At 45.7% G+C, this 20,867-nt stretch overlaps 3 protein-coding genes across 3 annotated transcripts; 1 reads left to right on the top strand and 2 right to left on the bottom strand.

The window, feature by feature from the left end:
* Window positions 1-2,371: 2,371 nt before the first annotated feature.
* crybb1l1 (crystallin, beta B1, like 1) lies at window positions 2,372-4,455 on the bottom strand. The gene is made up of 5 exons (XM_084549439.1): window positions 4,007-4,455; window positions 3,802-3,920; window positions 3,588-3,720; window positions 3,332-3,474; window positions 2,372-3,246 (listed from the first exon to the last, which is right to left on the bottom strand). The coding sequence occupies exons 1-5, from the start codon at window positions 4,097-4,099 to the stop codon at window positions 3,075-3,077; spliced, it is 660 nt and encodes a 219-aa protein (XP_084405565.1). The 5' UTR covers window positions 4,100-4,455; the 3' UTR covers window positions 2,372-3,074.
* A 1,178-nt stretch (window positions 4,456-5,633) lies between these two features.
* cryba1l1 (crystallin, beta A1, like 1) lies at window positions 5,634-7,362 on the top strand (the record flags this gene model as incomplete). Its single annotated transcript, XM_084550583.1, has 5 exons — window positions 5,634-6,032; window positions 6,197-6,315; window positions 6,527-6,668; window positions 6,765-6,907; window positions 7,215-7,362. Exons 1-5 carry the CDS (start codon window positions 5,958-5,960, stop codon window positions 7,360-7,362), a joined length of 627 nt encoding a protein of 208 aa, XP_084406709.1. The 5' UTR covers window positions 5,634-5,957.
* A 2,136-nt stretch (window positions 7,363-9,498) lies between these two features.
* Window positions 9,499-16,935, bottom strand: LOC311491694 (uncharacterized protein). The gene is made up of 7 exons (XM_084549693.1): window positions 16,907-16,935; window positions 15,704-15,818; window positions 14,354-15,564; window positions 11,787-12,836; window positions 11,325-11,447; window positions 10,084-10,874; window positions 9,499-9,666 (listed from the first exon to the last, which is right to left on the bottom strand). Exons 2-6 carry the CDS (start codon window positions 15,804-15,806, stop codon window positions 10,086-10,088), a joined length of 3,276 nt encoding a protein of 1,091 aa, XP_084405819.1. The 5' UTR covers window positions 15,807-15,818; window positions 16,907-16,935; the 3' UTR covers window positions 9,499-9,666; window positions 10,084-10,085.
* Between the last annotated feature and the right edge of the window lie 3,932 nt (window positions 16,936-20,867).

Genomic DNA, 20,867 nt, shown 5'->3' with positions numbered 1-20,867 from the left:
CGGTGCCTGGCAACCGCTTGCTTTCTTTAGCCGCCAGCTACGCCCCAGTGAATGTAAATACAGCACCTTTGACCGTGAGTTGCTGGCACTTTACCTTGCCATTCGACACTTCCGTTCGCTGCTGGAGGGCCGACAGTTCACAGCTTTCGTCGATCACAAGCCTCTAACGTTTGCCATGGCTAAGGTGTCTGAGCCATGGTCTGCCCGCCAACAGCGACATCTCTCTTACATCTCTGAGTTTACCACGGACATACAGCACGTCGCAGGGAAAGCCAACCTCGTCGCGGACTGCCTCTCTCGCGCCATCGTGGGGGCCGCCCACCTTGGGCTTGACTACACCCACATGGCAGCTGATCAGTCCACTGACCCGGAGGTACAGTCACTCAGGACTGCTGCCACTGGACTGCAGTTAAGGGAGGTTGCTTTTGGTGACGGTGGCGCCATGCTGCTTTGCGACGTCTCCACCGGACAGCCGCGGCCCATCGTTCCCACGGCATGGAAACGACGGGTTTTTGAGGCTGTTCATGGTCTTTCTCACCCAGGTCGGAAGCCATCTCAAAGGTTGGTGGCAGCTAAGTTTGTCTGGCATGGGCTCAAGAAAGATGTGCGGGACTGGGCAGACTCTTGTGTGGAGTGTCAGCGTTCCAAAATTCATCGCCACACCAAAGCACCCCTGGCACATTTCCCTGTGCCAGAGCGGAGATTCGATCATGTCAACGTGGACCTGGTGGGCCCCCTTCCCTCTTCTCTCGGTTTCACTTACCTCCTCACCATGGTGGATAGGACCACTCGATGGCCGGAGGCGGTCCCACTGACAGCAACGACTACTGCTGAGGTGGCTCGGGCGTTCGTCGGGTCCTGGGTCGCCCGGTTTGGCACCCCATCTGACCTTTCTTCTGACCGAGGCTCACAGTTCACCTCGGAGCTCTGGAACGCCGTTGCGAACAACTTGGGTGTAAAGCTCCACCGCACCACCGCATATCACCCCCAGGCTAATGGACTGTGTGAGCGCTTTCATCGTGCTATGAAGGCCTCCCTTCGGGCCAGCCTCAAGGACAGTGGCTGGGTGGACAGGCTCCCTTGGGTGATGCTGGGCCTTAGGACTGCCCCTAAGGAGGACCTCCAGTCCTCATCAGCAGAGCTAGTGTACGGCCAGCCACTGCGGGTTCCAGGGGATTTCATTGCCGACACCACAGTTCCCTGGTCCGCTGCCCATCAGCGAACTGTGCTCCATGATACGGCTAGACTTTTTGCGCCTGTACCCACTTCGCGCCACGGCCTCCCGCAATCCTACACTCCCTCCCGTCTGCAGTCAGCGGACTACGTTTTCATCCGTCAGGACGCACACCGGGGACCGCTGCAGCCTCCCTACGACGGGCCGTTCCGCGTTTTGGAGACGGGGGAAAAACATTTTGCGGTGGACATGGGTGGTAAGGCGGAGCACATTTCTGTGGACCGCCTCAAGCCGGCTCATCTGGATTTGGACAGGCCGGTGAGGCTCGCCCAGCCTCCACTACGGGGGCGCCCTCCGGCTCGGCCCAAGTCCCGACCCCACCTCCCTCCCTCCAATCACAAGGCCTCCGGAACACCACGCCTGGGTGCCTCAACCCACATTCCGGTGCGAAGGAGCCGTAGCGGGCGGATCATTCGCCCACCTACTCATTGACCTTTGTTGTTTCTCTGTTCTGGTGAATTCTGGGGGGACGTATGTAGTGGACACTATGGACACAATTCACCTCGTTCCGTGTTTTAGGGACGCTGTCTCTTTAAGAACACGCTGCTGGTTTGTTGTTGTTATGGGCAACGCTTTGTTGGTTTGGAATTAATATAGTTAGGATGAATAAAACGACACGCCGTTGCGTTGTCAACGTGAGACTCTTTCTCCACCTCATTTATCACATCCTACAAGCTCCTCTTTAAAGAACTTTAGTGCCTAAAGTCTAGCCCCTTCTCAGAGAGAGAGGAACTGAATCAAACACGTCTTTTTTATGTTAGGTATGTTGTTTACCACTCACAGGTTAATTTCACTTTTTTTCTTAAAGTTGATAGAGTTTGTTACTGTAATGTGTCTTTATAAGTGAATGGAGCTTTTATTTATTAAAACAGAAACGAGGTTCTGTTGTCATCCAGAAACATGTCACATGATCAGAATGACAGATTTAAATGATCGGCTGACTGATTTGCTCTCTTCTTCTATACACTAGAGATTTTTTTTTTTTTTGCAAAACCGCTGTGTAGCTGGGTGTTTTCATGTATGCTAGCTGACCCTGAAAAACGTTATACAAACCCCAGTCAGCATGGCTGTGATGCTGTTGATTTGCTTTACTTACAACATCAATATTCTCACAAAATATCTATGAACACACCTAGTAACACACTGCTGCACAATATATCCTGAAAGCTTAAAGTCAAGCATGACATGATATGTGCAAAAGACAGCCGCGATTTAATCAAGTCACATTTTTTCAACCTCTTTTGTTATTTTATTTGTCTGTTTCGTTGATGAACATTTTGATTCAGGTGGTATTTTCGTAATAAGTAACAGAGACAGCATCTTTGAAATCAAGATTTTCCTTTTTATTGAAAACTTGGCCAGTATTCTGTACAGCAGAGAGGGTGTGCAATGCACAGGGGCAAGAGACAGGGGCAAGGGGCTCTAGGAACTCAGTTTCCCATGGTGCATCATACCCGGAGCCGAGAATCGTGTGTGTAAAACAGCAAGAGGCATGGTGGTTCCTCTTTGGTGTCAGGGGGATGTGGAGGGGAGTGAAGTGAGAGACTTAAAAAAAAGGGAGAAAAGGGGGAAAGCAAAGCTCAGCCCATAGGGGAGAAAGAGAAAAGTAAAGACAGAGAGGAATGGAGGGTGGTATTTGTGGTCCAGTTGGTACTTCCACTGAGGTGTTGTCTCCGATTAGGGGGCTGATATACATCCTCACCCTTCCTCTCACTGCATCAGATCATAGACCTTTTTTTAAGGTACTGAGGTAAAGGCCTCAGACATCTCTCCCCCTCTCCCTCTTCCTCCGCCCCTCTCCCTCACTTCCACTCTTTCTCTTTCTCTCCTTCCCTGAGCCTCACTTGCTGGCCATGGTGTAGCAGCCCATTTGGTGCCACTGCATGTCACGGATACGCCTCACAGACTGGAACTGAGGATGGCGGGCACCATACTCGTTGAAGTGCCTGTATTCACCCTTCTCCAGCAGGTACTGGCTGCCACGGTATCCAGGGAACTGGTATCCCACCCAGCTGGAAAACAAGAAAGAAGAAACTTTTGAATCTCCTCCTTGGCTTCTTCCTCAGGGTAAGAGCTGCTCTAATGTTTGGCACTCACGTTCCACAGCTGACCATGATGCTGCCCACTCTGTCGGTGAAGCCGTAGGAGAACATGCTGGGAACGTCGTCGTCCATGATCTCCATCTTGCGTCCCTTGAACTCTCCCACCTCATACAGGCAGATCTTGTGCTTCTCAGGGTCCTGGAAGAGAGAAAAAGGTGAGAAACACTTGTCGTACAAGAGCTTCAAGCAAAATAGGAGAGAAAACTACAGAGAGAGAGAGGAGTGAAATAAATGGTTTCAGGTGTTTTTACCATTCTGACGGGCCTGAAGGACAGCAGGTAGTCGTTCCTCTGGCAGTTGCTCCAGGAGTCCCAGCGAGGGTACTCTCCCTTCTCCAGGATGTACATCTCACCACAGAAGTTCATCTGCTCAAAGCCCACGAAGCTGCAGATGAGACGGTCTAATGAAGCATCCATGCCAAGAGTTTACATGTGAAAATGCACAGATATTTCTGCTGAGACTTACGGTCCACACTCAACGCGCAGGGAACGCACGCGGTCCATGCCCATCTCACACACATTCATGCACTCGTTGCTGATCTCGATCATGCGACCCTGGAAGTTCTCCTGGTCGAACACGTACATCTGGTGGGAGCAAATGCACACGGAAGAGTCAGTACAGCAACAGGATCATATGATGTGAATCTGAGTCCTAAGGGAGAGCCACCCACCTTGTAGGACATCATTCCCATCTCAGACTTCTTGCCCTGAGCAGCCTTCCCATCAGTCTGGGAAGAAGTCTTGGACTTATCTCCACTGGACATGATTACTGAGCAGAAAGAGAGGGGCAAACAGCGAATGAGGATATGTTCATGTGACAAATTAACTTGTCATTGAGGACATTAAACAATCAGAGACAGAGGGAAGGTTCAATAATGTGAAGTATTCAGAACAACTTGTAGATTTTACTCTGCTCTATGCTTCTTCCTGCAGTGCTGTACCCCCACATGTATACAGTATGTGTGTGCACCTTACCTGTCTGTGTGTGCGATGCCTGCGCCGAGCCTCACTCAGAGTGTGTGCGGCTCGGAGTGCGCCCCTCGCTTTTATACGCTGGCGCCCACAGGAGAGGGATTACGGGGAGAGAAACAAACCTGCTGAGGTCAGAGACGAGAGACAAAAGAAGCCCCTCATCATCAGAGAGGGACGGACGGAGGGGATGGGCGGAAGATAGAGGGCAACCGGCAGAAGCTGGGGAACAGAATGTAAAGTAGTGATTTAGGTTTTAAATTTCATATTTTTTTACTCTCTTGTCTCTGTTTCCATTCAGTTGGTTCAATGCCAACCTGGACACATCATCAGTGATGTAACTGTTATCAGTGATGTTAACTGTTCAGTTATTCTGAATATAAACACTTTATTAAATTCACACAGAACAGTGTGTTTTATAACTATGTAGCCCATGCAAGTGCTGTGACTGTAAAGCATCATCTGGCAGTCAGATGTATAGTTGATAAGTATAATTTTTACACTGATCCTTGTCAGCAAGCTTCATTCATGCCTGATAGATTAATGCATGTAAGGATCTCCAAACTTTTACATGTCACAGTTGTCCAGATATGAAGCCACAGACAGAAGAGCCTTGATTTAAAAGACGTGTTTGTTTAATCTGACGTTTTTTCTGGTAGATTGAGAAATGTGATGTGACTGCATTGTGTTTCTGTGCATCAATGTTTAATGATCATAAGGACTCCATCATTATTGATTTAGCTAAATATCACACCTGCACGGGTGCACCTGCAGCCTTGAAGGTGCGCGCGCAACAGCGTCTTATAACAATGAGATGTGAACAGGAGCTAAATAAAACGTCTGTCCCTGTCCCTATGACATTTCTATACATTCGTTCTTCCAGTGGTCTCCTTCTGTGCGCCTCTCTGCTGCGCCCTTAATCCCTACATTCTCCACCCCGATCCGGGCCTTTGTGCCGGGGCACGCGCCGTACTGCTGACCGGGGTCCGAACATACCGGAGCGCCTTTGTTTCCGAGCCTCGGCAGCTCTATGGGATCTGCTGAGCTAGCTAGCCGCTGGAGCTGGACAACAGCATCCAGCGACCACGCTGCGAGGCTGAGAGCGCGCCTCGCTTCTGCTCTTGCTGCTGCGCCAAACGGACAGGTTGCACGGCGCGAGCCGGAGCCGAGGACGCGCAACAGTAGGCGCGCCCCTAGACCGTCGGTATAAAACTGAAGCGCCAGATTCTCTCAAAGCTCTACGCGAGGCAGGCGGTAGGCGCGTACCACTCCCGAGCTCTTCCAAAAAGTGCCAATCTAGGTAAGGCTGCATCTCTGCTTTCAACTCAGCTCAGGGTCACACAGACAGGCGCACTCCAGGTGCTTTCACACAGAAACAGAAATCCAAAAGCACTTTCTGACACCTTTACAACACGTTGTTAAGTTAATGAACTGTTTTGGGGCCCCTCTAGATGTTTAAGAGTCTTATGAGAAGAACTGTAGCTGGATAGCAGAAGGGATTCACAAAGATGTGTGTTGCTCCTGTTAATAGAGATCAAACACAGGTCGAGTTTTAAATTGTTTAAATCTGAATTATTGAAAAGGACATTTTCTCTGCCACATCTTCTTGCCCTTTATGTCCTCTCCTCTGCCAATATTTGTTCAGGAGTAAAGATGTACAGAACTACAAGGTCTCCAATGATGCAGCCGCTGGTCAACTCAGGAATGGGCATGGCTCCTTTCTTCAAGGTAAACACACGCTCATATTCATTGGACTCAAAAGGTTCATTTGGTAGATATAAGGTACTTCTGCTTGACATGAACAAGGGTAAACAGTCTTACCGCCTGTAAACTCCTTTCTTCTTTGTTGGTGACTCCTCTCCTCTCAATCTCTTGTTCCACCACCTCCTCAGGTGACTGTCTTCGAGCAGGAGCATTTCCAGGGAAAGTGCCTGGAGTTCACCTCTGAGTGCTGCAACATCCAGGAGTGCGGCCTGGACAACATTCGCTCCATCAGGGTGGAGAGTGGAGCGTGAGTGTCTCAGACTTTATCTCTAGTAATAGCAAGAGAAAAATAAGACCCGTCATCAGTTGATGTTATGAAAAGTCCCGGAGGATTTTGTAAAGTGATGTCTTAAGATTTACCAAATGGAGCACTGGAAGTTAGAAAGTCACAGCTATAACCTCCAGAGTAAAGGTAGCATTGTGCAAACAGGTCTCTCTCTCTGTGTCTCTCTGTGAAGCTGGGTGGGTTTCGAGCACCATGACTTCCAGGGCCAGCAGTTCATCCTGGAGAGAGGAGAGTACCCCCACTGGGACGCTTACAGTGGTAACATCTCCTACCACGTGGAGCGCCTCATGTCCCTGCGCCCCATCTACTGCGCCGTGAGTACCTCGTGCTCTGCTCCAGCTCAGGAGCGAAGCGCCAGCTCAGACGTCAAAAACAAGCAGTAAACGTGTTTCTCTCCGTCCCCCGCTCAGTCCCACCAGAGCAGTCGCATGATCATTTTTGAGAGGGAGAACTTCATGGGCCGCAGCGTGGAGCTCTGTGACGACTACCCCTCTCTTCAGGGCATGGGATGGATGATGCCTGAGGTTGGCTCCATGCATGTGCAGTGTGGCGCGTAAGTTGCTATGAATTTCTCTAAGTAGCTCAGTGGGATGCTTATTGCTCCTTTAAATCTGTCAGCTGTCTCCAGATCTTCTTATTCTGTCCTATCTACTTGTTGGGACCATTAAACATCACCTATGTCTGTCTACACAGCTTGTCTGCAACACTGTGAATCACTGTGATCCCTCGTCAACATGCATTAATAGACATACCAGCTGGAAGCTCTAAGCTCTTACTAAATTCCAAACTTGCTAAAGCAGCTCATGCAGCGCCCAAAATAGTCCCGCTAACTGTTCCCGCCCTCTCTGTCCGTCCCACAGCTTCGTGTGCTACCAGTACCCTGGCTACAGGGGCCAGCAGTACATCATGGAGTGTGAGAGACACAGTGGAGACTACCAGCACTGGAGGAACTGGGGCTCCCACTGTCAGACCCCCCAGATCCAGTCCATCAGGCGCATCCAGCACTGAGAGGAGGAGGACAGGCTGAGACTGAGGCCACGGCCCACGGACAGCAGCTCCCTCTCTCGACCCCCGCTCCCTTTACCCACAACCCCCTCCTCCCTTTCTTTCTTGCTCTCTTCAATCCTTTCCTTCCTCCTGACTTTAGCCGCAACAGCCGCCCCGACCTGACAACACCACTACTGATTAACAGCCGCTGCCAGAGTGTGATAAGAGACAATATCGCACTGTTAAAGCACAGGGAAACTCACCCTACACACACACACACACACACACACACACACACACACACACACACACACACACACACACATTGACATAACTGACACTCGCACGTGTCTTTTAATTTGGTCAAGAGGTCCCTGCGCACTCACACACAAACACGCATCTACACTGTGCTCTCACCTGAGCAGAGGGAGTCAAACAGAGGGGAGGTGAAGCTCCAACATGGCGCCATGTTCAGGAAAACCTCTGTGTGGTGCAGCTCAGATGTGTTTTGTTGTTGTGTGTAGGAGGCTGGTCCACAGGTTGATATCGAATAAACTCATTTTCACTTCATGTATTGCTTTTTATTTTTAAGTTTGTATGTATGTTCATTGTGAGCGTGGATGGAGTTTGAAAAGCACAAATACATGAATATATAGCTGTCCCTCCCCTCCTTTCACTTTCCACTGAAACACATACTGCGTTCAGGCTTAAAAGCCATCCCTAAAGTCTGGTCTCCCGTCCGACAGTCTCTACACTGATTGTTTACATTTAGTAAAGTGGACATGTGTTAAAAATAGTTTTCAAACATAAAAAGTTCACTGCAGGACTGGGTTTGAAGCGGTCCTGCATTTAAATGTCTACCTGCCAAACTAATCTAATGGGCTGTATTTGACAGCATTAAGGAACATGATGACTAATGAGGAGAAGACAGGACAGTCAGCTATTCACAAAGACTTATAGTTTTGTAGCAGTAACTAGTGCTGCGAATAATGAAGCATCTTCACCAGTCTGGAAAAATGCAGCATGTAAAATAAATGCAAGCAAATTAAGAAGCCGTTAATGAATGTGCTGCAAATACACAATAATACAAAATGATAGTGAGACTAGCTGCATCCTTTGTACTGACTGCTACAGAGTTGCTAAGAATATTAGTGTGATAGTCCTAATGTTTTTTTTTTTTTTTTTTTGCTGCACAGCACAAGTAAATATAGGATAATTCAGAAAATATAACAACAACACGATCATAATAACTAGATGACAGATTTTGGAGATTTAAAAAAATGAAATCAGTATATTAGCAGTTGCTAACACAGCAGATATAATTGTGTTATAATTATATTGAAATTGTTTATTATTATTTAACTTTCCAGCACTGTATTTGACAAACTTATTATCTACTATGAGGCAAGGTGCTTCCTCCACTGAGCTGTGAGGAATGATCTACATGTGCTGAGTATTGTAAACAATGGGTTCACAGTGCCCTCTGCTGGGCAGACTAAGTAATGACATTATTACTAAATTAACCCAAACCCCTTTTCTTCATCATGTTCTGTATGTCAATAGTGATGACTGATATATCATTTTGACTGCTTTCAGTTACACAGTATTAGTAAGTATTAGTAAGACTGGCAGTATAAAATATAACAGTATGTAGATATAGATCTGAAGACTGCGCCGTAAAAAAGTTAATCACTGGGTTGAAAATTCTTAAAATTCCATCTACGCCTACTCCCTCAGTTAAAAATACAAAAAGCAGTCCAAGTTACCTCACAGACCAGTCATTCTTCCGGTGTATAATTCAGATTTAGGATTTAGGTGAGTTCAGAGACACTTTAAGCTATAGAGTTTGAAAGCAGTCTTCTTGTGTCAAACTGGACACAACTCTGCAAAGTGAAGCTCAAACATCCAAGAAGATAAAGAGCGACCAAACACAATTTGGGTGGAAGAGGTCTTTAAAAGATTAAGAGTATGAATTAGCATTTACTCAGCTTATACCAGTTATACTGTATGTAGCTGTAACTGACCAATGATACTGACCATGTCACTGCATATGAGTCTGAGGACATTTGTGTCTTTTGTCTCAGTTCCAGAAATATAATTTGCAAATTTTCAGTGATGTGCACGTGAAGAGGAGTCGGCATAAAACTGACACAGAACGGAGATAAGAGAGAAATCTTTATTGTAGAAATCAGATCTTATATCCAAGCGAACCACACGGAACATAACCTGAGAATAAACTGAAGATGATAAACGTTCCTGAAACATTCCGGCAGAACAGCGGCTGACAGTACCAGTCGTGTTTACAACTAGTGTAGTTGTAGTCTCCTGTAAAACAAATAAAACCAAGCTGAATGCATTTAAAACTTTAAACTGTTGTTTTTAGCAGTTAAAACCAACTGCCAAACATATCTGCATAATAAATGAGCAGTAACTCGGCATAAAAACTTTAAAGTCTGTATTCTCAGCTCAAAGAGGCGAAACTAAATATCTGCACAGTCCTGCTGATTTGTTGCTCGTTACAGTGTCTTTATGCATTATGGTGCATGTCTTGTTCTTCCTGTGCAAAGCAAAAAGTTCCCCTTTTTGTTAAACATATGTGGCCGAGTAAAACAAAAGTCCCTCACATGATTGTCAAGATGGGAACACAATAAAACCAAAAGACACTACTTGTAAACATTTCTGGTGAAACAACGTTTGCACCTAAATGCCCCCCAGGCTGGCATTATCTGTTGGCAAGCTCACCTTCACGTCACAGCAATGCAGGTCTCAAACGAAGTCAACTCGTCCTCCTCAACAATGTCCACGTTCTGGTCTTCCTCGGAAGACTCCGTCCAACTGATACTCACGGGATCAGGGATGGGACTGGAGCTTTCAGTCACATCTATGTCCTCGTCTTCTTCAGGGTTTCCTGATGATGCAACAATCAGCGCTTTTGCAGGATGTGAAGGTGTTCGATTCTTCGAGCTTTCGCGGTCCTCTTCTATGTCGGTTACATCATCAGTGCTGCTCTCCGTCAGACGTCTCTCAGTTTCCCTGAGTTTGATTTCACTCCACACTGTTTTCTGATTTAGTTTTTCTCCTCGGAGATCTTCTTCATTGGTCAGAGGGAGGCTCCCTGCATCAAATACTTCTTTTAGCTCTACGGTTGCTTGTTTAAACTCAGATTCAGAGCGTGGAAAGCACGGTTCACACGTTAGCATTTGATCAAAACAAAATGTCTTGGCAACAGCGTCGTCATCGTATGCATACTCGTTTGATTCGGCTCTCCTCTTTTTTCCCCTCCTTGCCAGAGCCTCTTCCTCCTCCTCCTCCTCCTGTCGACGAACACCTGATTCTTCTTCATGTCTCTCTTGATCTTTCTCTCTTTGTTCAAGTGTACCGCAGGGATCCACAGGTTGCAGCTGAACTGGTGGCTCTGAACTCACACTTTTAGATGAACTCAGCTGTTGTCCATTCTTTTTGGGGCTGTCTGGTGTGTGTGCTGAGGGTGGCTCTGTGTCTAGAAGTGGTGCCCCAATAACGGGCATGTTGTCCTGTACCGCAAAAAAACAAAACAACAATTAGGTGCTAATGCCAGCACAAGGTCGTATTTAACCAGTGATGCCTTGAGCCGAATCCTAGCATCACCCGGCAGCATGCTAACATTTGCTAAACACAAATTACAACTGAGGCCGATGGGAGAGCCTTTCATTTTGCAGGTTATTTGGTCATAATGGACAACGTCAATTAAAATATATCACATGAAAGGTTAAATAATTGCAAAAAATAATAACGATTCATCATCTGGTAACCTTGAATGTCCGTGTAAAGTTTTGTACCGTTATCTATTAAACATTCTTCTTTGAACAAATGTCTTTATTTAGCTGGGGCTGCACAAGGGACAAGGGATTGTCAGTGTATATCTAAAGTCAATACTGCTATCCCATCCCCAACAAAGTAAAATCTGAGGACACACATGGTCTTTCAAAAGGGTTAATGCTCACCGTGACTCGATGTGATTCGTTCAGCCTGCTCCTGATTGGGTACGTCTTTGTGCTCTGCCATGCTGGCTTGTTTCTTTTGCGGTATTTCTTTGACAATGGACCCGTCTTTGTTTTTGCAGGGCGCTGAAAAAATACACACACAGACAAACCATTTGAGAACGTCCCCCTCAGAGTAACATCTGTTCAGTCAGTGAGCTGAGTGTTTCCCTGTGGGGAGCGACACGACTGAGGCCGGAGGCTGTTAAGCAGTATGGGCAGCAGGAATGCAGCCACGCTATGAGCAAACCACAGACGGCTTAAATACTCAGTCAGGACTAGAAGGGCGTGTGAGTATGTATAGTGTAAAAGCTGACTCAAACTGGTTTGGAGGACTTGCTCCATTTTGTGTGATGTTTGTGCTCGACCGGTGACAGCAGACGAGACAGGAAATATTAGTGAAGAGTAATTAGAAAGGTCTGTCACCTTATCTTCTACACTCTGACAGCCGTTTCCCTCCAGTGTCACTGTGGCTGGCAGCAGGCCCCTCCTCTGCAGCTTCACCACAGGCATCTGCTGTAGCTGCTGGGCTTCTCGGTCGTGCATGATTTTGGCCTTTGCGTCAGCCGCTGGCTTCCTCGTCTTCGCCCTCTTCTCTAACGAGAACAGATAATGTTTCGCTCTTCTCTTTTTCCTTCGTTTATCTACAGCTTTTCCTCGTGTTTCCGCAGCATGTTCAACTGAAGCGTCACGGCGAGCAGAGTCCTTGCTTGACTGTGCGCGTCTCTTCTCTGTTTCATCGTTCTGCAGCTCAGTTGTTTCAGAGCCTCTGGCTTGATGTTGTGTATTGTGTAGGTGAGGGGCGTGAGGGGCTGTGATCTTGGTTTTTTCGTATTGGCTCAGGACAGCGTGAGGCTGGCTGGTCTTCGTGGAGGTCTCACCATCCATCTCTTTCTCTTCTCTGGCACCGGAGCTTTCAAAATGTTGATCAAACAGCTGAAGGAAGTGGTCCAGAATGTCGGCCAGCTCTCCCTCGCACTGCTGCTGCAGAACAGGCACCTCAGCATTTGTGGAACTGGCAGAAGCAGCTCTCTGTGCTACAAGGTCGACCTCTGTGGATGTCTGGTCACCGACATTGTACTGTTGTTTGTTTTGGGCCAGTGTGTTGCCATTAGAGGCAACTGTGCAGCTGCTGCTACTTCCCGGAGGGGGACGCTGAGACTGGGGTTCAGTGTTTGGAATAATGTCGAGCCCCATCATGACTTCCTCCAGAAGTCGATCGATGTGCTCGGGCTGGTCCTGCTGGGGTGGAGGATCCAGAGGAGGGAGGCAGGTGGTGTGGAGGAGGGACGGTGCTGGAGACACGTGGGAGGATGCAGGTGACTGGAGGTTAGGAGACGGACAAGGATGGAGGGACCGGCTTGAGCCAGATGACGGTTGAACATTGCGTATTTGTGCAGGTGTGAGAGATAAGGGAGCTGATAAAGTAGCTGATGTAGGTCTCGTCTTTTGAGCAGAACAAACAGGGGCAGAGACCTGTAATCAAGGAAAGAAGAATATTAATATGAATATATTTATATTTAATTATTAATATTAATACAAAATACAGCAGGAATTTAAATGGGTATTAGTCTATCCATTGTCCTTTTAGAATTAAATGAATTAACCAACTAAAGAGACTTTCAATAGGGTAAAGCCACAAATACACAACAACTCATATCATCATATGTCAAATTATCTTGTGTAATACTACTCTACCATTCAGTATTTCTGTATGGTTTGTACCATGGGTTGTAAAATTGCAGTAAATTTTGTATCAATATTGTATGGAGAAGTTTTAAGTTTTAAGACATTGGTTTACCATGGAGACTGATGCAGCATTACTGTGGAAAAGTAGTTTGAAATCCGTTCATTAGCTTCTAACCTAAAATAAAAGACCCTAAAATCCTTTCGGTTTCTCAGATGATGACATACACTCACCAGCCAGTTTATTAGGTATACCTGTTCAACTGCCCATTAGAGCAAATATCTATGAGCCAGTCAGTCACGGTCAAGACAATCTGCTGAAGTTCAAACGGGGCATGAGAATGGGGAAGAAAGGTGATTCAAGCGACTTTGAACGTGACATTTGTTGTTGATGCCAGATGGACTGATCTGAGTATTTAAGAAACTGCTGATCTACTGGGGTTTTCACACACAACCGTCTCTAGGGCTGACAGAGAATAGGTCCGAAATAGAGAAAACATCCAGTGAGCAGCAGTTCTCTGGGTAAAAATGTCTTATTGATGTCAGAGATCAGAAGAGAATGGCCAGGCTGGGTTGAGGTGACAGAAGACACCAGGTACAACTTCCTGCCAACAGTTCACAAGGGTTCTCCAACATTGGACAAATGAAGATTGGAAAAAAACGTTGCCTGGCTTGATGAGTTTCAATTTCTACTGCAACATCCGGATGGTAGGTTCAGGCTAGTGGTGGCGGTGGTGCACACTTTGGGCCCCTTAGTATCAGACTGAGTATCATTTAAATGCCACAGCCTATCGTTGCTGACCATGTCCATCCCTGTATGATCACAGTGGCCCCATCATCTGGTGGCCACTTCCAGCAGGGTAACGCACCATGCCACAAATCTAAAATCAACTCAAACTGGTTTCTTAAACATGAGTTCACCGTACTCAAATGGTCTCCACAATGACCAGATCTCAAACCAACAGAGCACCTTAGGGATGTGGTGGAAGAGGAAATTCGCATCATGGATGTGCAGCCGACAAATCTGCAGCGACTGTGTAAAGCTAAAATATCCTTATAGACCAAACTCTCTAGGGAATGTTTCCAGCACATTGCTGAATGTATGCCACAATGAATTAAGGCAGATCTGAAAACAAAGGGGGGTGGGGTCTAATCTGCTACTAGTAAGGTGTACCTAATGAACTGGCCACTGAGAGTACTTCTAATCTTAAAATGTTTGGTGAAGTTTGTGTCGTGAATCTGCCAAACGACTTCATTCTTTTTTGTGATGCTTTGTTGATGCCTGATAGATAACTCCTCCTCCTCACCTGTTTAAGCTGCTGTGTTGATCTTTTCCGTCCCCGCTGTGAGCTTCCTCCTCTTCCTTCGCTGTACAGCTGCTTATCTGCACTTTGGCTCAACTCCCACACTTTGCCGCGCCCTCTTCTCTGACGGCTCTTTTCTGTTTTCAGAAGCTCTCTGCTCTTCAGGTCCAGCCTCCTGCCGACAGCCCCTCCGCCCTGACCCGTCACGTGTGCCGTCCTCCCCCACCTGTGCAGGAACAGCTTTTGCTTCTTTCCCAGCTTCACCTCCTGCACCACCTGAGCACTCCCTCTTCGCTCCCTCCCTCTTGCTCTTTCTTGTGGTCTGCTGGCTCTCTTCTCACCTGTGCTGGCTTTCCTGGCTCTTTGCCTCCTCCCTGCTCTCCCACGGTGGTAGCCCTCCTCTTGGTCTGGGTTCAGGAAGCAGCTGATGAATCCTGGGATGTCGCCTTGAAACCGCTCAATCCGCTCGTCCTCCCAGTCTTCATCGGCTGCGACTTCTTTTTCTGCACCTTGAGGACCAGCCCACTGCCCCTGAGGGTCAACTGCACACTGGGTCATTTCGTTGGAAAAACAAGGGACGGATGTGTATGGGACAGATGTGTATGGCACTGTCACAACAGAAACACTGCTCCCTGCTGCTGTGCAATCCTGTATAGAGGCTGGAGGAGCGATGGAAGGATGTGGGGTTCGGTTTTCAACTGGAGGGTAGACGAGGGGGACAATCTGAGGGAAAATTAAATGGGAATCCATCTGTCCTAAACTCTGGAAAGAAGCCATATCAGTGATCTCCAAAGAGGTATCAAGGGGAGGAGGGTAAGCTGTGAGCTCATCAGTCAGAGTCTGAACGTCCTTTCTACTTTCATGTCTCTCTTCATTTTCCTCAGCCTCCGTTTGCACACCCACCTCTGCGTACTGGCGGACTCCCTCCCTGTTTCTGTTACTACAACTCCCCTTTGTTACCTCCACCTCCACCAGCCCGTAGATGCCCAGCTTGGCTGCAGCAGAAATAGCCTCCTGCTTTTCTCTCTCCGTCTCCCCTGCCATCTCTCCAGAGTACAGAAGTCTGACCAAGTGGAGCAGGGTGGAGGCGCGCAGAGAATGAAACTCCAAGAGGTGGCGCTGTCCTGCACGAGGCGCCGGAGTGGAGGAGAGAGCCGAGGAGATGTCGGGGCTCATGGCTGAAAGAACACAACTGTGTGCTGGCACTGAAACACCTGGGGGACAGAGGGGATGTCAGTAATGATTGTTTTCATGCATACATGCTTCCTACACAGCGTGCTAAGCCATAGAACACAGTCTGCAACAAAAGCAACAATTAATAAGTGTGTAACTTATCTTTTTTGTGTGTTATACCTTCTGCGTTGAGTACAGTGTCACAGAACTGGCTGCACTGTTGCTGTCTCTGCAGCTCGGTGAGGAGGAGGTCCTCAAACCCTGGCATCTGGTAGCACCACATTTCCCCTATTTACTATAAAACAAAGGCTTGGTATTTATTACGTATTTACATTACTAATTTGTAATGTTTAAAATTGATTTGGCTTAAGAAAAACAAATACAGTCGATCTGCACCCAGTATAGGAAATTGTGATACTTGGTCTCAGGGGTATTTTGTGCACAAAGCTAAACTCATAAAGGAAACCTGTGTGCACTGTGTTTTGATGGACAGATTAACATTATTATTACTTACATACTTAAGAACAAATATGAGAATTTTACTACAGCGTTTCAGTTTTTGCAACTTTGCACCTCTTCACCACAACTCAGAGAGAAATATTGTACCTTTTATTCCACTACATTTGTCTGACAGCATAAGTTACTAGCTACTTTTCAGATTACAGTCTACCACACCCTCCCAGTTTACCCTGATTGGTGTATAAAGTAATCAAAACTTACACAGGAGTAAAATGCATCATTCAAATGAATTTCACACTAATATCAGTACAACAACATTTAACTTTACTTAAGTACTTTTACGTAAGTAAAACAGATGATTTTTCCCCCACCACTGCTTTCAGTCAATTCTGAATTACCAGGAAACCAAAAAAATCACATGTACTCTGCCCTCATATTCATATGGGTTTGCACATCTCAGCAATGAATAATCTACTTATTATTGCCATACAGCATCCCCATATTCTAATTAATATTAATAAATGTATATTAATATTTATCTCTATCATGTCACCAGATCCTGACAACTAGTTATATTTCTGTCGAAGCTGTGTCCGTGTGTGTTTTAACAAAATAACTTTTTCTAGATAAAATAATTCATCTCTGAGCGGATTTAAACTGACTGGGGTCGTTCCTCAAACTCAGGTCGCTGAGGTGGATGCACACCTGCAGGTTAGCATCACTGCTCAAAGCTAGCTAACTATAGTTAACTAACAGTCGGTCCGACAAAGCCTCAAGTACAGAGGAGTAAACTAGTCATGACACCTGTTATTTAACTTGTCTGGAACAGTATAACATATCTAGTCTAACAGACTTTGCAGCACACGTGGTGTTGTTACAAAGAAACTCTCCATGTTGGCTAATTAAGAGTTGGAGTTCACTCACCCTCTGCCACTGTCAAATCTCCTCATGTATCCGCTCCCTCGTCCAAGAAATAAAACAGTACTTCTTAAAAATGCATTTATTTTGCTTTACAAAGTAAAATTAACTGACAGTATTTAGCTTTTTTCTTTTTTCAGTTTTCTGCCTGACTTAATGAGGTCAACCACTGGTCAGCGTGGTCATCAGCGGGAAGGGTACTCTGTAGTTTCGTCGTTTGGCCACCAGGGGCATAGCACTGAGAGGGGCATAGCACTGGACAGAGAGCCAAAGATGACAGAAACAACGTTAAAATCAAGATTGTACACTTGTAACGCTTCCTATTTCGTCTAAATCTACAGGAAGCGAACTCGACATTGACAAGTACCCACTGAGATTAGCGAAGAGGCCGACATCTGTTTACACAGAGCCACTTTAATGGGCACACCTAGCTAAAACTGATGCAGTCAAATACAGGCATTTGAGGGTGTTGCTAGACAGCATTAAATCTACTGTCTACTTTTACTGTTGAGGGCAAAATACTAAAAACATAAAAATACTGAACAGCATCATAACCTACAGACTGAGACTTTTCAAAATGTCAGAATATTAGTGTCTATCAAACTTGGAAATAATAATTTGAAAAAGAAAAAAATCTCAGAAGATTTACTTACCTGTACTTACTTTACTAACTTACCTTCCTTCACTTTTAGCTAAATGTCATTACATTACCCTCATGGATTGGTTGAGGTGCTTATATCACACGGTGCATATAGGGACTTTAAGTTTATATATATATAATAATTGTCCTGTGAAGGGTCGCGGCAGGGTGGGGGCGGGTTCCTATCCCAGGCTGTCATCGGGCGAGAAGCAGGGTACATCCTGGACAGGTTCGCCCGGCTATTGCAGGACTAACACAGAGAGACAGACAACCATTCACATTCACATGCACACCTACGGCCAATTTAGAATCACCAATGAACCTAACGAGCATGTGTTTGGACGGTAGGAGGAAGCCGGAGTACCTGGAGAGAACCCACGCAGACACAGGGACAACATGCAATCTCCACACGGAAAGGCCCAGTCAGCTAATGGATAGGTGTCTCCATTCATTTTATATCTATATACAGTACATTGACACTATAAATGGCACATTGCCATGGCTGAAGAGACTCTCCTTACAGGAACACAATAAAACATAATACGGTGTTAATAGTAACCTCCCAGCCCTGTCACGGTGTGATTTGGGGTAAACAGTTTTAATGACTGACCTTGGATAACATGTCATTGAGGAAGCTGAATAAACAATTTAACAAGATGTTTATCCACTCATAGCCTCTACCTCCCTGTTTGAGCATTAGTGAAGGAATGCGTTGGTAAAGGTGCCAATACAGTAATGTAACAAAAATATTAATGCAGAAGCACCGGTGCTTTTGAACATCTTGACAAAGACTTTCATATACACAGACAGCAGATAAATTTGAGGGGTCGCAAGATGGATAATGAGAAAAGAAAGAAGAAAACGGTCTGATCCACAATTCAGTTTTCCCCTTTTGGACTCTTCCTCCAACAGTTTTTTTTAATTTTGTTTTATTTAGATTTTTGCTGATATATTGAATCATTTGAACATTTACTGCAATAAAGTCACATGAATGTAACACAGACTATACAGTGCTATTTTTAAGATGGTGTCACCCAAAAAGGTTGAAAATCACAAGTATAATCTTTAACATGTTGCATTTTAAATGCATGTAACATTTTAAATGTTATCCACTGTGTATACTAAATATAAGAGTGGATCATAAGGTGGAAATACTCAATTAAAGTACAGGTTATGCAAATTGTACAAGCTCCAAAGAGATGCCTTTGTAAATCCTTTTCAGCTCAAGTGATGGGGACAAAATTGAACGACCTCTACAGTTAAGCTGGAGGTAATATGAGCCCTCAAGTCATGTTGTTTGTCATACAAAATTCCCTCTTTGTGATTCCCTGAACAGCATTTCATTACTGTGCCATGATGGAGGTGGAACAGTAACACGAAGCAGGACTGTAACTTTGTCCAACTCTGTTAAAAGCTCATATTAGCTTCAGGAAAAGAGTGTTTGTCCAAGCCCTAACATCAGCCGTCACTGACAGAACTGAAGTAATGACATTTCATATCATTGATGCTTTACTTTACGTAAACAGACACTTAATTTAATTAAAACATTTTGCTTAAAATTAATACTGATGTTTCTGACAAACTTTAAGGCCCTTGTAAACACACCGACTTAAAAAATACCAGGAACACACATTACCATTACAACGAAGTTTCTTGATTTGAGAAGCACCTGGAAAATCCATTTCCCCCAGTCGTACGTGTCATTTTATAACTGGGTTTGGAGTAGAGGACAGCTGGACATATGCAACAAATGTCTCCCTGTCAAATGCTAGATCAGTTGTGATCCCTGGCGGGTTCTTGTTGTGATATCCAGAGAGAAAGTAATCGTTTCTTCAGTTCACATTGTCTCATTGTCTCCTTTCATGTCAATGAGGACTTGCTCAAATGACGAGGAGGTGACAGTACTGAAACCCTCGGTAGGGGACGGAGAGTCCTCTCTTCCTGGAGTCGGTCGGGGCCAGCGCTCATTGAACTTGACAAAGAAGAGAGGGTCTTTGAATGGTCCCCCATAGATGATGGCCTGCATCAGGTAGACGAGGGCGACAACCATGAAGCTGATGAGGAAGAAGGGGATGAAGGGCCTCAGGTGTTGCCAGGCCTCCCCGAGCCCATAGCCCAGGCCGCTGAGCCCGTCCTGCTTGCCGGTGTGGGTGGTGCGGCGGGAGGAATCCGGGGCCGGGGTGCGATCAGAGGACTCGTTGTCCGAGTTCGAAGAAGACGGACTAGGGACGCCGAGTGAATCCATGAGTTACCATTCAAACCAAAGTCTTTAGTTTGCTAAACTGCTCACTTTCCTCCACAGAATAGCTTGAGGGATCATTGGGAAGGAAGCACTGAGCCACAGTGGGGTGGCTCCCCTAGCGTATCACAAACTGGTGTCTCTAATGTGGACTCACTGTGATAAATCCAGCGCTAAATTCCTCAAAGCAACAGTCATTCCTGTCCAATCACGTGCTGTATTCCTCTGGTGTTCCCAGCAGTTTTCCCCTCACATGCAGCGTGTTGCTGAACTTACACGTCGATGCTTCTATTAGAGCTTTAGAGAAAGATTGAGAGGAAATTAAGAACAGCAGAGGAGCCTTAAATAGATATGACACCAAATGACAGGACGCAGGAGGGAGGGGGGGTAGAATCTGCTGCGCTCGATGGTCTCAGGTTTAAGGAGAGCTGTATGTGTGTGTGTGTGTGTGTGTGTGTGTGCCAGCTGCACAGGTTACAAGTGTTAGACACTCAGTGACTAACACAGACATGCACACACACTTGTGAGTCAGATAGAGGAGAAAACCATAGATCTTTATTTTACAGTGTAACAGCTGCATCTAAATCATTTTCATTACCTACTTTACATCTTACATCTTAGTGCTGTAGCATGTTTGTAGATGTACTGAAGTCATGTTTGTCTAATGCACCCCTCCACACACAAGTCTTACATTGAGTCATATTTTATTTACGCAGAGAAACTTTATGCTGACCAGTTCTGCGTAGAAGTACATCCAGCTAACCATGTAATGAGACGTCATCTGTCCGAGTTATATTAAATGAATATTTTCCAAAGGGAAAGTCTTTAAAGTCTCTTTATGATCCGTAAAGCCAAGAGGGAATCTAATAGAGGTCAGCGAGGCAAGCAAATGGGTAAACTTTGTACTAAAACAGCCATTAACCATTTTTTTATTTTTTATTTTTTTATTCAGCACCAGCAAAAAATGTCCACTGCATCCGGTTTTTAATTGTGTGAAATAATGGAAGTTAATATTAAAATGCTTGATCAGATCTTAGATTTGAACAGACATTTGAACATTTAAGCCAAATAATGGTCGACATTTTGAA

Source organism: Chelon labrosus (assembly GCF_963514085.1).
Source record: "Chelon labrosus genome assembly, chromosome: 8".
Taxonomy (NCBI): Eukaryota; Metazoa; Chordata; class Actinopteri; order Mugiliformes; family Mugilidae; genus Chelon; species Chelon labrosus.
Note: the sequence above shows the minus strand (reverse complement) of the source record. Positions and strands in the feature narration are given on the sequence as shown.

Bases quoted from the DNA above. Each gene is read 5' to 3' on its own strand.
- crybb1l1 (XM_084549439.1), bottom strand. From the start codon at position 4,099: ATGTCCAGTGGAGATAAGTCCAAGACTTCTTCCCAGACTGATGGGAAG. The intron at 3,721-3,801 runs GTAAGTCTCAGC...TCTCATCTGCAG, and splicing joins CTGCGCGTTGAGTGTGGACC to CTTCGTGGGCTTTGAGCAGA. The intron at 3,475-3,587 runs GTAAAAACACCT...TCTCTCTTCCAG, and splicing joins CCTTCAGGCCCGTCAGAATG to GACCCTGAGAAGCACAAGAT.
- LOC311491694 (XM_084549693.1), bottom strand. From the start codon at position 15,806: ATGTGGTGCTACCAGATGCCAGGGTTTGAGGACCTCCTCCTCACCGAG. The intron at 12,837-14,353 runs GTGAGGAGGAGG...CCTTGATTACAG, and splicing joins CAACACAGCAGCTTAAACAG to GTCTCTGCCCCTGTTTGTTC. The intron at 10,875-11,324 runs GTGAGCATTAAC...TTTGCGGTACAG, and splicing joins ACGAATCACATCGAGTCACG to GACAACATGCCCGTTATTGG.